Here is a 14,941-nt window from a genome sequence, read left to right as displayed (position 1 = left end):
AGGAAAAAAGTAAAAGTATTAAATATAGAAGGAATAATCCTGAAAAATCTGTATAATATCTCTATTTCTATATGATGCCCAAGAATTTTAGAGGAGCTGAATGTAAAGGTCAACATGCTAACATGCTGTTGTTTACAAGGTTCACCATCTTAATTTAGAGTGTTAGCATGCTAACATTTATTTATTAGCACTAAGCACAAAGTATAGCTGAGGCTGATGGTGTTATTAATTTTTCAGGTATTTGCTCCAAAGTATTGGACAAATCTAAATGTTGACCTGATGATGAAAAGTTAGAGGATCACCACATGAATATCTGTAGCGAACTTCATGGCAATTACTGGCAAAAATTGTGAAGTGAAAAGACATTTCACTCAAAACCAACTATCATCTTCATGGTGGTCCTAAAGTAAAAGTCAGAGGATTTCCAAAGTCGTTGGACTTCATCGTCTGGGAAATCCTGAATGTCTGTAAAAAGTCTTGTGCCAATTCATTAAATAAATGTGTATATTTCACTGGATAAGTTAAAAATTTGACCTGCTGGTGGTGCTAGATGAAAAGTCATTGGAAATCATTCACTTGCCACCATGGATATCTGCACAAAATTTCATGGAAATCCCATAAGACATTCCTTTCTGGACCTACAGATCAACATTGCCATCCATAGAGCCACTGCACTAGCATGGTTAAAAAGCTTCTTACAGAGAAATTCAAGTGAATCATGTTGTTTCCATTAACTCAGGTTGAGGGATTCCAACAGAAAACCAACGCAGTATTGATAATTAATAAAATATATATCTAGAAAATATCCAATAGCCTGCATCATACTGTATCTACTGTACATAGGGGGTGGACAACATTCATAATATGATATCGGTCTAACCACTGGACTCTGGATCACATGACTCACATGTATGATTGGTCAACCTGATGGGCCTCTCCCTCTCTCCTCCTTCCTCCTCCTCGTCTTCCCCGTCCTCCTCGTCCTCATCGTCCTCATCGCTCTCCCCCAGGGCCATGATGGGGCCTGGTGGCGGTGGCGGTGGCTGCAGCGGTGAAGGCAGGTTGTGTTCGTGTGCCCCTTTCTCTCCTCCTTCTTTGGCTCTCTCCTCTCTCTTCTCAGCTTCTCTCTCCAGAGCCTCGATCTCAAGCATCCGCCTCTCCAGCAGCTCAGCCTGCCGCTTCTGTTTCTTCTTCAGCTTCTTCTTCTTATTCTTGGAGATCTTCCCCACCTGGGAGAAAAACAAAACAGACAGGAGAGGAAGAGGGAGAGTCATGGGAGGCAAAATCACAAGCATGATATTAAAGGAATAAAACATTTTGATGCTTTTTTGAATGGTATGTTTATGTCCATCTACACTTCTAGTTCATGCTTATAATAAATATTAGCACATTTCAGAAAGAACATATGTAATATTTTATTTTCATTAAGCTTCTCTGATAAGGACATACAAAGAAACAAACTCCTAATTTTACAGCATGTAATGCAGTATTCTTGAAATTCTGGAAATTGCTGCAACCCTATTTGTTGAAGATTCATTAAACAAACTGAACATCCATCCATGCTAATGTAGAGTGGTAAGAACATTGGTAGGATGATAATACATTTTGAGCATTGAATATAAATAATTTGCTGCATTCAGTACCTTCCTGTGTCTCTAGCTATTGTGACAATCACACCAAATAGTGTGAAATGCTGTATTTAACTTTCTGTGTATGTTTGTGTGCATGTGTGTGTGTATATGTTTGTGTGTGTGTGCACTCCTCTCATTTCATACTCACATCTGTTGTACTCACCGGTTTGAGCTGGGGGGCTGTGCTAACTGACAGACAGAAAGGGAAACCACAATCAGAAGCTTTAAACTTTATATACTTAACCGAGTTTACTCTACGCTCAGTGTTCTGCTCGCCTGGAAAAGAAATCATTAGATTATGTATTTATATGCTCTTTTTAAAGACTTTATACGTATAGAATCTGTAGGTGAAGTGAGAAAATTGCAAACAAATGAAGACAAAGATCTTTCACACTCCCACAGGCTTATTCTCTTGTCCTAGATCATTAATAATAATGGTTTACTCTTCTCATGCCTCAACATGTAAATTCAATATAGAGCAGAACACTCACAACTGAATCATCTGATACGAATCAGAAATATATTACAGATAATAAATCAAAGCATTTTGATCTTCAAAACATAAAATTACAGTTTTTGGGTTAGGGTAATATGAAAAAAATATTCTTAAATAAACAGTTTTTCCCATTTCCAAACATGCAAATTAATTCTGCTCAGCTCTTCATATTATATATATATATATAGTTTCAGTGCTTTCTGAAATACAAATGTGTTAAATTTTCTTCTCACTGAAACAAGCAAAGTTAGAAATAAAATGCCATAAACCACATTTCTGCACTTATGTTAATGACAGTAAAACATTTCATCTTTTCAATTACAGACAGACTCTGTCACCACCACAGTCTTCTGTTTCGACAGTTGATGGTCTCTGGCCTGCCTACACTGTGTAGAAATGTAAGTGGTATATTAGAGACTACTGGCTGATGTAAACAAATTGATGGCTCATGGAGGATTCACCAAGAGGACAGGGTTCATAGTGAGTTCGTCAATTCCGTTTTATAAGAGCTTGATTTTTGTCAGTGGAAGAACTTGAAGACAGAAGATGAAAAAGCAAGAAATATCTCTGTATGGTTCAAAAAGACAAGCAACTCAGGAGGAACGAGAGGCTTCTTTGTGAGTCGTTTTTCTTTACTGAGCATTCCTCTTTAAGAAATGATCATTTAGACAAAAAAAAACAGATGATTTATTGCATATTGTAATATTGTTGGTGATTTATGGATTGTTGCATTTATTGTAAATAACAATTTCAGATGAGGAATATGATCTGTTAACCTACTACATAGATTATAGGCGTCATCTTTTACCTATAATCAGAATTTAGATGAAAAAGCCACACCAACAGACTGCACTGCATGCTAGATTCTCAGGGAGCTTGCAACAAAAAAAACACATTTGCTGATTTGTCTTCTTTCACTTTTAATTATTTGACAGTAAAATGGCGACAAAGTCTGGGAAAAACCCCTATGAATAAAATGCAACTTAAAGACATTGTTCAACATCTTGAGAAATATACTTCTGTTTATTCGCCACGAGTTAGATGAGAAGGTTGATACCTCTCTCGCTAAACTACACTAACCTGCTGCTTCATATTCACCGTACAGACGTGAGAGTGGTGTCGATCCTCTCAAGTAACTCTCTGCATTTCCCAAACTGTCAAACTAATCCTTTGAAATATATACAGTGTGAGTGTATGTGTGTCCCTACCTGCTGATCCAGACGGTGGGGGGGCTCCAGCTTTCTGCCATTCAGTTGCCTCCATGGCCATACGCCTAACAAATGCATCATCTACACACATCAGGATGTTCTCTGGCTTGATGTCTGTGTGGATGATTTTACATTTAGTGTGGAGGTAGTCCAGACCCTGCAGGACCTACAAACACATTCAGACGAACAGACACAGATTTTATCACTGAAAAACATGCTCACACTCCCAGTTTGGGCGTATATACACTCAAAAATGCAGACACAGCCTCTTTGTTCAGTTCTCTTCTCTTTCTCTGAGCCATTCTTCTAATGCTTGTCATTCTCTGAGGGCAGAGAGGAGAGGCTGTTGATGTTTTCGTTTCAGTGTTTGTCTCATTTGTTTCTGTCCGGAGGCTTCTGGTTTGGAGCGGAGAACAGTCTCATTTAATTTCTACTCATCTTCAGCTTGGCTTGCTCGAGAGGCGGGAGGCTGGCAGCGGCTGAAATGGCCCAACAACTTCACATGCACATCAGGTGGCTGTGGGGGAAATGCCTGAAAGTCCTGAGTCTTAGCACGGTGTGAAGTGCATAAAGCATGTACTTTATTAGCAGTGTTCAAAGTGTTTCTTGCTGTCTGAGACTGTTCCTTGCTCTCTCTTTATATCTCTTTCTTTCTTCCTTTTCATCCGTCTCTCAGAGTCAATGAAAGCAAAAGCAATAATTTAGGCAAGGAAACTGAATCACTCACACAGTTTTATTAAATCTTCCCCCAAATTGAATTATGGACATAAATACTTTCAAAAAGTCACAAAACACGTTTAATGATACACAAACCTACTGTTTGCCTAATTCTCAGAGGACAGTTAAGAAATAAAGTACAACTGCTTCACAGAGGAAGAAGAATATTAGCTATAACTAGCTTGTTTTTTTTTTGGTAATTTTCTTCTAAATAAGACCTGTCAGAAAGATAGGATCAACCACTTAACAAACTACATAATTATTGTGATGGAAAAAGAACTCTCAGATTGCTTACTTTGTTTTAAATGATCAGCTTAGGAGAGAGACAATCGAAAAACAATGTGAGTTAAGTTGAAGCCAAAATATATTTTGTATTCCATGTAAAACATACTGACATATACTGTATATCATCAGATTGTTTGAGCTACCAATCTTCTGTAAAGAGATATGCCCTTCGAGCTTGAAAATTCCACATGAATGTGCCAAAAAGCCGGGAGTTTTTCCACAGCACCTTAACACAACATGTATATGTGGATCGGAAGATGTTCAACAATCTGTAAATAAATGCAAAAAAAAACTTGTGTGTTTCTGTTTTTAGATCATTTAGTTCGTATGTACAGAAAGCACTTAGATGTAAATGTTAATAGATTAATGAACTCCTAGTAGGAGATATATATTTAGAATACTTTAGACATTTAAGATAGGTGGTATTCATTTGAGGATAGGGAGATGCATTTGTAATCAGCAGAATTTATTTACATACACATCTGTAAATCTTGTTTTATTTGGATATCATGAAACATGCATTTCCTAGTGGTGTTGAGAAATATTTCTCTCCATATTTTATTTCCATGGCTTTAACTATATGATTCTGTAATTGTTTATTTATGGTGTCGCTGAAAAAGAGAAATCCCCTCATGGATAAATGCCTTGTTAACTAGCCAATGTTAAAATACCATCTGCAATTAATGAGTTCTTTCTTTTTAAGACAAATATGTAATAAACATGTCACCTTGTTTGGCCTGTTTGTGCTCAATCTGTGCAGTTTTACAAATGCTGGATTGCAGTGCTCAGATGCATAATTTATCCACATTTTGAGAAAATACAGTCAGCAATGAGATGTCATGATTATAAATACATTCTCTGTGTGTGTGTGTGTGTGTGTGTGTGTGTGTCCTTACCTGTTTTATAATGCTTTTGACGCACGGAAGTGGGAGACCTTGGTAGTTGGATTTAATAATCCACTTCAGCAGGTGGTGACCCAGCACCTCAAAAACCATACACACATCTGGGATGAAGAGTCAAGGACTCACATTACCACGTCTCCGTCAGTCAAACACACACACACACACACACACACACACACTTCTGATCAGGATACGTATGCCATTGACTCCAGAGATCTTGAAGTCGTCTATCAGCTGAACCACCATGTCCTTGTTGGGGTCGATGGGGTCGCTCTCTCTCACCTGGAGGACAAAAAGACAATGACATTAAGCAAACATGACAGGAAGGAAGGATAGAAGATGAAGGACTGACAAGGGGGGGATGAAGAGAAGATAAAAACAAAGAATATTTAAGTAAAAAGGACAGAAAGATGGTAAAACAAGGAAAAAAAGGAAGAAAGAGGGAATGGGATGACTGAAGGAGAATGACAAAATATGAGGGGGACACAACAAAGGTAGTGGAAGGAGAGGAGAGGATGGAGTATGAGGAAAAGTGAGCAGGAATGAGAAAAGAAAGAACATTGGAGGTGGATGTGGGAGATATAAAGATGCTGAAAAATTGATTCTAAGATGACTGTCCTCTGCACCCACCATGCAAGATAAATGACCAGTGTATCTTTAGTGCTTTTTGTTAACAGAAAGAGGGAGAGGATGAGATGCAAGGTGCGAAGTGGAAGAGGTGAGGAGGTAAGAGAGAAGGAAAGGATGGGAAAAACAAACAAAAAACTAGGAAGAAGACAGGAAGGAGAGAAAAAAAATGAAAACAGAACAAACAAAAGAACAAAGCGAGATGAAAAGAATAAGACTCCAAAACCCCCAAATATCAAACGCATCAGATTCTCACACATCGCAGCAGTTTGATCTCATCCAGGGCTGTTTCTGTGTAATGCTGGGCACTCTTCACCACCTTCATCGCCACAAAGTTCTTCACTCTGTAATGACACACAGACGCATAATTTAATTTAACACTGAATCACGCACAAGTAGGTTGTTGTTATTAATATATCCATGTCAGAAAAAGCAGGAATTACTACATGAGCCAATATTATAAAATGTCCCTCGTCACGCCTTTATTACACGTGTGTTTTGCTAGGCTGTCGTTCACACTGCCCACGCTGCCACTAGGGATGCAAATATAAAGGCTATGTGGCATTTTATCTCTAGAACAAATATTAACACTAATGATTCAGCTTAAACACATTTTTGGTCTCCTAATAGTCCACATTTACAGTTCCTCTTATATTACAATATACTTAAGTATTTTTAAGTGCAATCAGAGCTCTTTTTGAGAGGTCAAATATGTTCATATTAGCTAAAAAAAAAAAGAGCTACAGCTGAGATGATTGGTTGATTAACCGATTAGTCGATCAACAGAAAATTAGTAGAGGACTTCTTTGACAATCGATAAGTAATTTACGTCAATTATCAAGCAAGAAATGCCAATAATGAACTGGTTCCAGCTTGTAAAATGCTAGAATTTCATACTTTACCTTATTTTATATAACCGTTTCACTGAATATCTTTAGCTTTTTGGACAGTTTTCAGACAAAACAAGCAAAAAGAAGATATATTGTGAAATTTGGGTAGACATTGTTTCACTATTTGGCAAAATCTGGCAACGACATACAAAACAAAAACAGCAAGACAACGATACAAACAGTAGATATATATATTAACATGAGACAATACAACGACAACAGAGCAAAAGAGTATGAAGTAATGCGATTGCAAATTTACCAAATCAGTTAAGATTGATAGAAATTGAAAGATATAGGAAAATAAGAGTCATCAAAATTGAAAATTTTTGTTAAAGGTCTGAAATAAAGAAAAAAGAAGCAAGAGGGAGACGAGAAAAGAACAGAAAGAAAATAACAGTGGTAATAATATAGTAATAATTGCTCTGACGTTAATTCATATGTAAATCATACATACAATACATATTAGGTGATATAAAAGAAGACACCATAAGACTTTATAGTGACACTCTGACTATAACCAAGGGCCATTATTTGTCGAGGATTGTGAGTGACTGCAGAGCGTGCGTCAAGTAACCTCCTTCTCCAACTCATTAGTTCATGACCACCATTAGTGTAATTAACACCAGTGACATGAGTAAATGAGTTTGTGTGCGCGTGTGTGCGTGTGTGTGTGTCAGTGAAAGGTGACACTGGATTGATGATACTGTCATCCATCCACCCCGGTTGCCACGTGAACACAGAAACATTATAGTGCAAATGGACAGCTTTGGTGCCAGTGCAGGGTGGTGTTGGTTGCAACCGTTGTCGTGGTGACATGCCAGATCCTGTCAACAAGTGCGTGTGTGTGTGTGTGTGTGTGAGTGTGTGTGTGTGTGTGCGTGTGTGTGTGTTTGTGAGAGCAAGGTGAAGTGAAGGTCTGCAAGAAGAGCCTTTGTGTGTGCACGTGTGTGAATTTGTGTTGGTGTGTGACGAGTGTTTTTTCTGGGTCATGACGTGTGTGTGGTGAGTGTGTGTGTGTGTGTGTATCTTTCAAAGCCAATACTGTACTCTGTGTGTGTGTGTGTGTGTGCGTGTGTGTGACACTCACTGTATGTCCCAGCACAGCCATACGGTGGAGAAATGGCCCCACCCCAACTTCCTGATCACATGGTACCTCCCGTTGAACAAATCCCCGATCTTCACCGGATGGTACCCTCCTGAGAGAGATAAAGAGAGAGAATGATGAAGGTTACAGGCGAATGTAAGTGATAACCAGGCAATGACACAAAATCCATTAGCGAGTAAGGAGCGCAAAGAAGGCAGCAGAGAAGGAGGGAGGTGAAACAAGACAGAAAATGAGACGGGAGAGAAGTGTTACAGATTAATAAAAAAGGAGAAACAAGTATAGAACATTTACAATCACAGGTGAAGCCCTACAGAATATTATGATAAAGAGAAGAATGAAAAAGTTCCCTAAATGCTCCGTTTCAGACCTAAAATAGCTGTCGACATAGTGCATCATTTAGAATTGAGCAAATACAGTGTTTTGTATTAAGTGTTATTGTATTAAGCCCCTGGTCTTGAAAAAAATGTATACATGTGTTATGCATGCTGCCATTTTTTTTGTACGCACAGTATAGTGCCTGTGTCCTTAACAAGGAAGAAACATAAATATAGTATATTGATGAGATGAAGGTCGACAGCTTGTCTTAACTCATTAGGCACCTTACTCAACCTTGACAAATTAATTTTTTTAATCTGCCCTAAAACAACAGTCAGGTGCCCAAAGGAACATTTACCCATGTTTTTCTTGCTATAATCATCATCAGTCCTGTTCATACTGGCCATTAGAAGATCCCTTCATAATGCACTTCACATGTAAGTGATGGGGAGCAAAATCCACAAGCTTCCTTCTGTGCAAAAATGTATTTAAAAGTTTATTTGAAACTAATATGAAGCTTCAGTCGTCCAAAGGTGCAGTCATTTTAGTGCCAAATTCACTATTTTTGTTACTATCCGTCCACTGCAGCTGAACAGGAAAACACTGTATGTCAAGAGGGAATGTTTAATAAAGTGTATGTAATTGTGGTTTATATCCACTTTATTTGACTAATTCAGAGCACTGAAGACTCATATAATCTTCAAATAAACTTCAATACATTTTGTCCCCCATCACTTACATTGTGAACACATTTGGAGAAGATCCTCTAATAGTCATAATGAACAGGAGGAATAGTTACAGCATGCAACACCTGTTTCTTTGTTCATCTGGGCACCTGACTGATGTTTTAACACAGAACTCAAAAACTGTGAACCTATCTTTTAAACATTGTTCAAAACCACAGAGCCTCATAGTTGTGTAAATTATTTAAAGATACCGATATCACTGCTTATTTTGTAACAGGAGTGCATACAAGAAAGGATAGAAAAAAGGCACAAACTCTGACTTTATAGTTTTAAACTCCATAAAGTTATCTTTCAAAAGAGACCAGGATCATGATCGTAATCGAAAAGGGTTGAGGGCAGTAACCATTTTATTTTGGGTATTTCATTTTTGGCCTTGTGCTTATTGAGGGGTTAAACACTTGACACCATGACACTTAATGTATACAGTACATACAGTATACAGTATACAGTATACTGTATGGTAATGTACATTGTATGTTTCTTCCTTGTGTGCATCCTGTGACTTCACAGTGGTTTCATCATGCTGTATACATGCTGACACTTTTACTCTTAAAGCATTATTCTCATACATTATTACATGCAGTATATAGTATTCCATTTATTTCGAATGTAATGCTGAACTAATGATTATTTTTGTTATCGATTAATCTGCTGATTTATTTTCTCGATTAATTGTTTTGCCAATAAAATGTCTGTCTGATCAACAGTTCAAAATCCAAAGAAGTTCAGTTTATCATCATGTATGACACAGAAAAGCTTCAAATATTCACATTTGAAAAGCTGCAACCAGCAAATATCTGGCAGAAAATGATGATTATTCGATTATCAAAATGGCTGTGGATTAATTTACTGTCCATCGATTAATTGATAAATCGTTGCAGCTCTATTCTAATGTTTTTATCAATTACTATGTCATCACTCCTACACAAGACCAATATTTTGAAGATGCTAAGCTATTGTATGTCACCACTCTGATCAAATAGGACACCAACTGTATACTCACTGTATTCAAAAAAAATAATTCAGTAATTGTTTGTTATGCATCACCCTGGAACTGAATACGATGATCTAAAATGAGACATCAAAATCCTCTTTGTTCTCGCTACAATGACACTACCAGCTGGCAGAAAGAGAAGTCAAGCTTGCCAGGTCTATATTTGTTGTAGGTGTATTTTATTGAACACAAACTTGGGAAGAAAAGTGTGAGAAAAGCGTGATTACAAGTAAAATAGCGCAGACACAGAGGAAAGATGGGCAGGCTAACACATATGTGCACTGTAATAATACTCATAGCATACTGTTCCTACAGTAAAATATTCAGAAATGTATGAAAAAGCTAAGAGTTTGAGAGAAATATCAAAATCACTGCAGTTTTTTAACAAAAATCCAATAAAAGGAAACAACAATGAGAGGACAGTGATGTGATTTTTTCTCCTTCTTTGACCCTACTATCCCACTGAGAAAGCGAGATCTGACAGTTTTGATATGCTCCTTCTAAAACATAGTAAAAATAAAGAATTTCCCTGCAAAATGAGATATAAAATGAGATATAAACTTTAAAACACACAGCACTACTTTTTTATACAGATATCGAATGATAAGAGAAGTGTAATGATCTTCAGTGTTTACAAAACGGCTGTGCGGCATTTTAAAACTTAGCAGTGTAATGAAAATGAACCTCTCAGCAGACAGCACAGTTTTTTGGCATCCTGAGCGACTGCTGGAAGCTACACTGCCGCTCCTTTCTGGCAACAATCAAACAACCTTGAAACACTGGTGTCACAACTACTGAGCATGTCACACTGATGTCTAGGATGACACTGCTGCAAACCCCCGTCAGGATGACGGGAGAAAAGAGAGATGTAGAAGAGCAAATACAAACAGAAACAGTGAGGAGACAGATCAGCCATTGTTGAGCTCTGTATGACAGATGTAGAGGGTGGAAGTAATGATTTGGGACAGATGACTTCAGTATGTGTGGGTCTGTCTGTTTATGTGTCGTTCTGACCTTTGCAGTAGTCTGCAGGGTCCTCCTGCTCCTCATCGTCGGAGCCCAGGATCTCCTCCTCCGGCTCTGGGGGCCCTGCCGGCTCAGGGGGAGGTGGAGGGGGTGGCGGGGGAGGAGGGGCACTCACCGGGGCTTTCTGCTGGGTCTCAGGCCTGTAAACACAACAGTGGGATGAAAGTTAGGTAACCTCTCTGGTAACTTTTCACTTCACATCCGCCTCCCAGTCAGAACATTTTCTTTCATATTTTTTTGATATTTCTAGCCATGACTCACAGAGAGTGCAACTGTAGACGGAGCTGTAAGTGCAGATGAGTAATATCAAAATAATAACTTGTGACATTTTCACATATATATATATATATATAAATGTCAGTTCTTGAAGTCTGTGTTGATGATTGGCATCATTCAACAATGATTCATCCAGTGCTTTTCATGAAAGCTTTTACATTTGCTGTTCTGAACACACTGTGTCAGACGGGTCTTTCCTATAAAAGAAAAAAAAAGCTCAGAAAGTGATGTACCGTATGTCTGTGTTTGGAATAAATAAAAGAGGAACTACAATTTGCATGACCATCGAAAGCATTTAAAGTGTTGCTGAACAAATAATGAAGTGCCATCTACAGAAACATATTTTATCAAAAGAATGTCCAAGAACATCATAGCATCAGAAATATTTTAAATTACAATACAATGAAGTTATCACAAGTCCTCTGCACAGCAATATATTGTTTTCTGCAAGTGGAAGATTGAGTCTATTTGCACAGCATGCTTTACATGCCACTCTAAATTGCTTATCATTACCTCACTTGGATGTTTGACTTTCACTGTGCAGAATAGATGCACTGTGTGTGTAGATGGCCATTTTCAAAATGAATCTGCTGAAGGGGGGAAGTTTCTCTAACTTAAAATCCGTAAGATTTTCATGATGCTATTTATTATCAGCATTTTTTCAGAAATAGCCACTCAACAGCCACCTGCTTGACATCTCAGATATGAAACAGCCAAACAGCGACCACCCAGAATCAGACAACCACTTTAAAACATGTGCAATGTAAAAATAATAGTGTTCTTGTTTGAAATATTCAAACAGATTCAATACATGTATATCAAACTAAGATGACAATGGATATAATATATAGAATGATGGAGAGACAGATGCATACAGATAGAGAGAAGAGATCAGACATCTTTCAGGGTTCATGTCCCTGATCAGTCCTTTCAGTCAACGGCCTTGTTCCACTTCCTTTTACTTAACTAAAATGGGACTGAGCCCATGAGAGGGGAAACATAAAATAGGTTGCAGAGTACAGCCTGCCTCTTTCTCCAGGACTGACTACTTTTTGGGCATTTTAAAGCTGGCACTCTTATCCAGGGCGACTTACAATGATTGATCAGGCAGGGGGTTCAGCGTCTCGCTTTAGGATGCTGCCATGGCACACATGGCTATTTGTGGAGATTTTTGGGAACACGCCTGTAACGTTTCTGTTTTGGATCGATCCCACCAAAACTCTATGCCAGTATGCCGCTGCGCTACGTGTATCAAGTCACTGCAGACTTCTGTGTAGCACTTTTTGGACGTGTTATATTAATATTTCTGGATACCCTGACCAAATTTCATGCATGTTGTAAATTTTGATCTAATTAGCTCACAGTTCATTACTATTCACGTGTCCTTTAGAGAAGTGGTTCCCAATGTGGGGGTCAAGATCCAGTAAGAGGTCGCAAGATCAACAGTCAAAAAGGAAGTTCTGGCAATTTTCAGACGTTTCTTATCCTTATCTTATCTTACTGGATAATTTTACCTCTAAAGGCTTCAGAAAATTATTCAAATAAAACAGAGTACTCCTTGTTTGACCTTATCACAGACATGTGTGACCTGTGATGGGTCACAAGTAGACATAGTTTCATTTTACTGGATTGCAAGCACAGAAGGTTGGGAAACACTGCTTTTGAGTATTGAACACTTTAACTCTACCACTGTATAATGTAGCGTCAGTACACACAGTGTGGATGTAATGCCATCTGACAGATTTGACAAATTTTTTGTGCTGGCAGAATACTACATACTTACTTTGATTTAATGACATTTCCACAGTTATCTAACTCTGTTTCTGTTAGTTGAGCTCTTTTGTAACAAGCCTGTAATATATAAACTTATATAACATTCTGTAAACTTTTATTGGATTTGGATGGCATTTGTCTGGATTTCTGTAATTTTCCTTTCTTGTTCTATTCTCTACACACAACAACTTTTGCACATCTGTCCAATCCCTCTTCTGTTGCTCTTCCTGAGGTTTCTTCCATTTTTCCCTGTTAAAAGGCTTGTTCAAAGTGAGGAACTGAGGATAGAGGATGTTGTATTGCTATACAGATTGTAAAACCCCCTAAAGCAAATTTGTGATTTGTGATATTGGGCTATTCAAATAAAATGACTTGACTTCACTATTCAGAAGAACAATGTACATTTATCAGTCAGCTGTATGATTTCTAAACTGCAGTCATTTGGAAAGGTTCTACACATGACCAGTTTAGGAAGACAAACATAAGACAGACACCAAAATGACAACAAAAAGCAATGACAGTACATAAATCATGCAGAGCAACAAGAACAGCGAAACATCAATGCAACAATACAATGCCACATCCACTATCCACTATGCTAATAAACATGCAATGTGCTTGGAAGTGAGGTTATGGCCCTCAGTTTCATCAGTACCAGGAAAAAGGCTGACATATTTCATAAATCTAACATTTCCTGATTGTGTCTCAATTTAATCTTCACCTACAGAGAACTAGTTGTTTCAAAGATGTTTCTGTATGACTAAATTTGACAACTTCCCACAAAAACAGAGCATGAGGAAGCTCCACAAACACTTCCAATTCAGGGTCACCTCACAGTACCGGCAACATGATCAAATGCTAAATTAAGACAGAAAAAAAATATATAAACACACAAAGCCAGTGCTTGTGAGCTGTTATAAATTGCGGTCACAGACGCAGACACATGATAGAGCCTCTCGGTGCGTTGCCATGGCAACTGCAGTGCAAGGGGGGGAAAAAAATCCAGGACACAAAGTGTTAACGTGGTGGCGACGCCAACACACACACACACATACATACACATAACGGCAGTGGTTCTTCCAATGCTGCAGCGAAGAGCAGAAGATAGCTTGGCATTGAGATTTCATTGCTATTTTACAACTGACAAACACACACACACACACACATGCAGTCGATGGCTGTGTCCTTGCAGTAGGATGCTGCTTCTTTACCAAAGCAGTCACGTACGGTGTCATACATCACGTCTATAAGCTCAGAGCTTTTATACGGCTCATCTCGCCATTGCCTGTACCAACACTTAGCCCCTCACAACTTTCTGGACCCGAGCCAAGCGGCAAAAACATTAAGAAAGCAAAGACATCACAGCCTGAAAGACAGGCAGAGGAGAGAAAGGAACACGAGGAAGAAGAAAAACAAGACAGAGGAAGGCGAAGTAGGAAAGAAACAGAAAGAAATAGGAAGTCAGAATCAGACAGAAACCAACAGCCAAAGAGACAGTTATAAACAGAAAGAGGTAGACGGACAGACGGAGAAAAATATGCAGGCGGACAGACAAAAAAAAAAAGTGCATACGAAAAGACAGAGATTGATACGGAGAGACAAGTGAGAGACATATGAAAAAGAATTCAGCGGACAGAGAGGAAGAGACAGAGAGACAGATACAGTATACATAGAAAGAGAGAGAGAGAGAGAGAGAGAGAGACAAGCAGACAAACATGAGCAGAGACAGAGAAAAATAGAGAGGCGGGAGGGCAGAAAGAGAGTAGTAGGCTGACAAGCGGAGAGACCAGTCAGAACAAAACAGAGACGCAAGAAAAGAAAAACAGAGGCAGCAGACAGGAAAAAAAAAAAACAGAGGCTGCCTAAAGAGAGAGACAGGCAGAAAAATATAAGAATGGAAAAAAAAGAGCGCTCATGCAAGACTTTGCTTCGCTTTGAAGCTATATACAT

The 14,941-nt window shown here is 38.4% G+C and overlaps 1 protein-coding gene across 5 annotated transcripts in view; it reads right to left on the bottom strand.

Moving 5' to 3' along the window:
* Positions 1 to 14,941, bottom strand: part of srpk2 (SRSF protein kinase 2) — a 70,399-nt gene that overhangs the window by 12,560 nt on the left and 42,898 nt on the right. For 3 of the 5 annotated variants that reach the window (XM_067590321.1, XM_067590320.1, XM_067590323.1), the window contains 8 exons: positions 10,931 to 11,082; positions 7,844 to 7,952; positions 6,123 to 6,210; positions 5,434 to 5,521; positions 5,234 to 5,340; positions 3,336 to 3,501; positions 1,780 to 1,820; positions 908 to 1,229 (listed from right to left, as the gene is read on the bottom strand). In XM_067590321.1, coding sequence (XP_067446422.1) covers positions 908 to 1,229; positions 1,780 to 1,820; positions 3,336 to 3,501; positions 5,234 to 5,340; positions 5,434 to 5,521; positions 6,123 to 6,210; positions 7,844 to 7,952; positions 10,931 to 11,082 — 1,073 coding nt within the window. The remainder of the gene's footprint in view (positions 1 to 907; positions 1,230 to 1,779; positions 1,821 to 3,335; positions 3,502 to 5,233; positions 5,341 to 5,433; positions 5,522 to 6,122; positions 6,211 to 7,843; positions 7,953 to 10,930; positions 11,083 to 14,941) is intronic. The other 2 variants (XM_067590324.1, XM_067590322.1) reach the window with 1 other exon arrangement.

The sequence above is a fragment of the Thunnus thynnus genome, chromosome 5 (assembly GCF_963924715.1).
Source record: "Thunnus thynnus chromosome 5, fThuThy2.1, whole genome shotgun sequence".
Lineage (NCBI taxonomy): Eukaryota > Metazoa > Chordata > Actinopteri > Scombriformes > Scombridae > Thunnus > Thunnus thynnus.
Note: the sequence above shows the minus strand (reverse complement) of the source record. Positions and strands in the feature narration are given on the sequence as shown.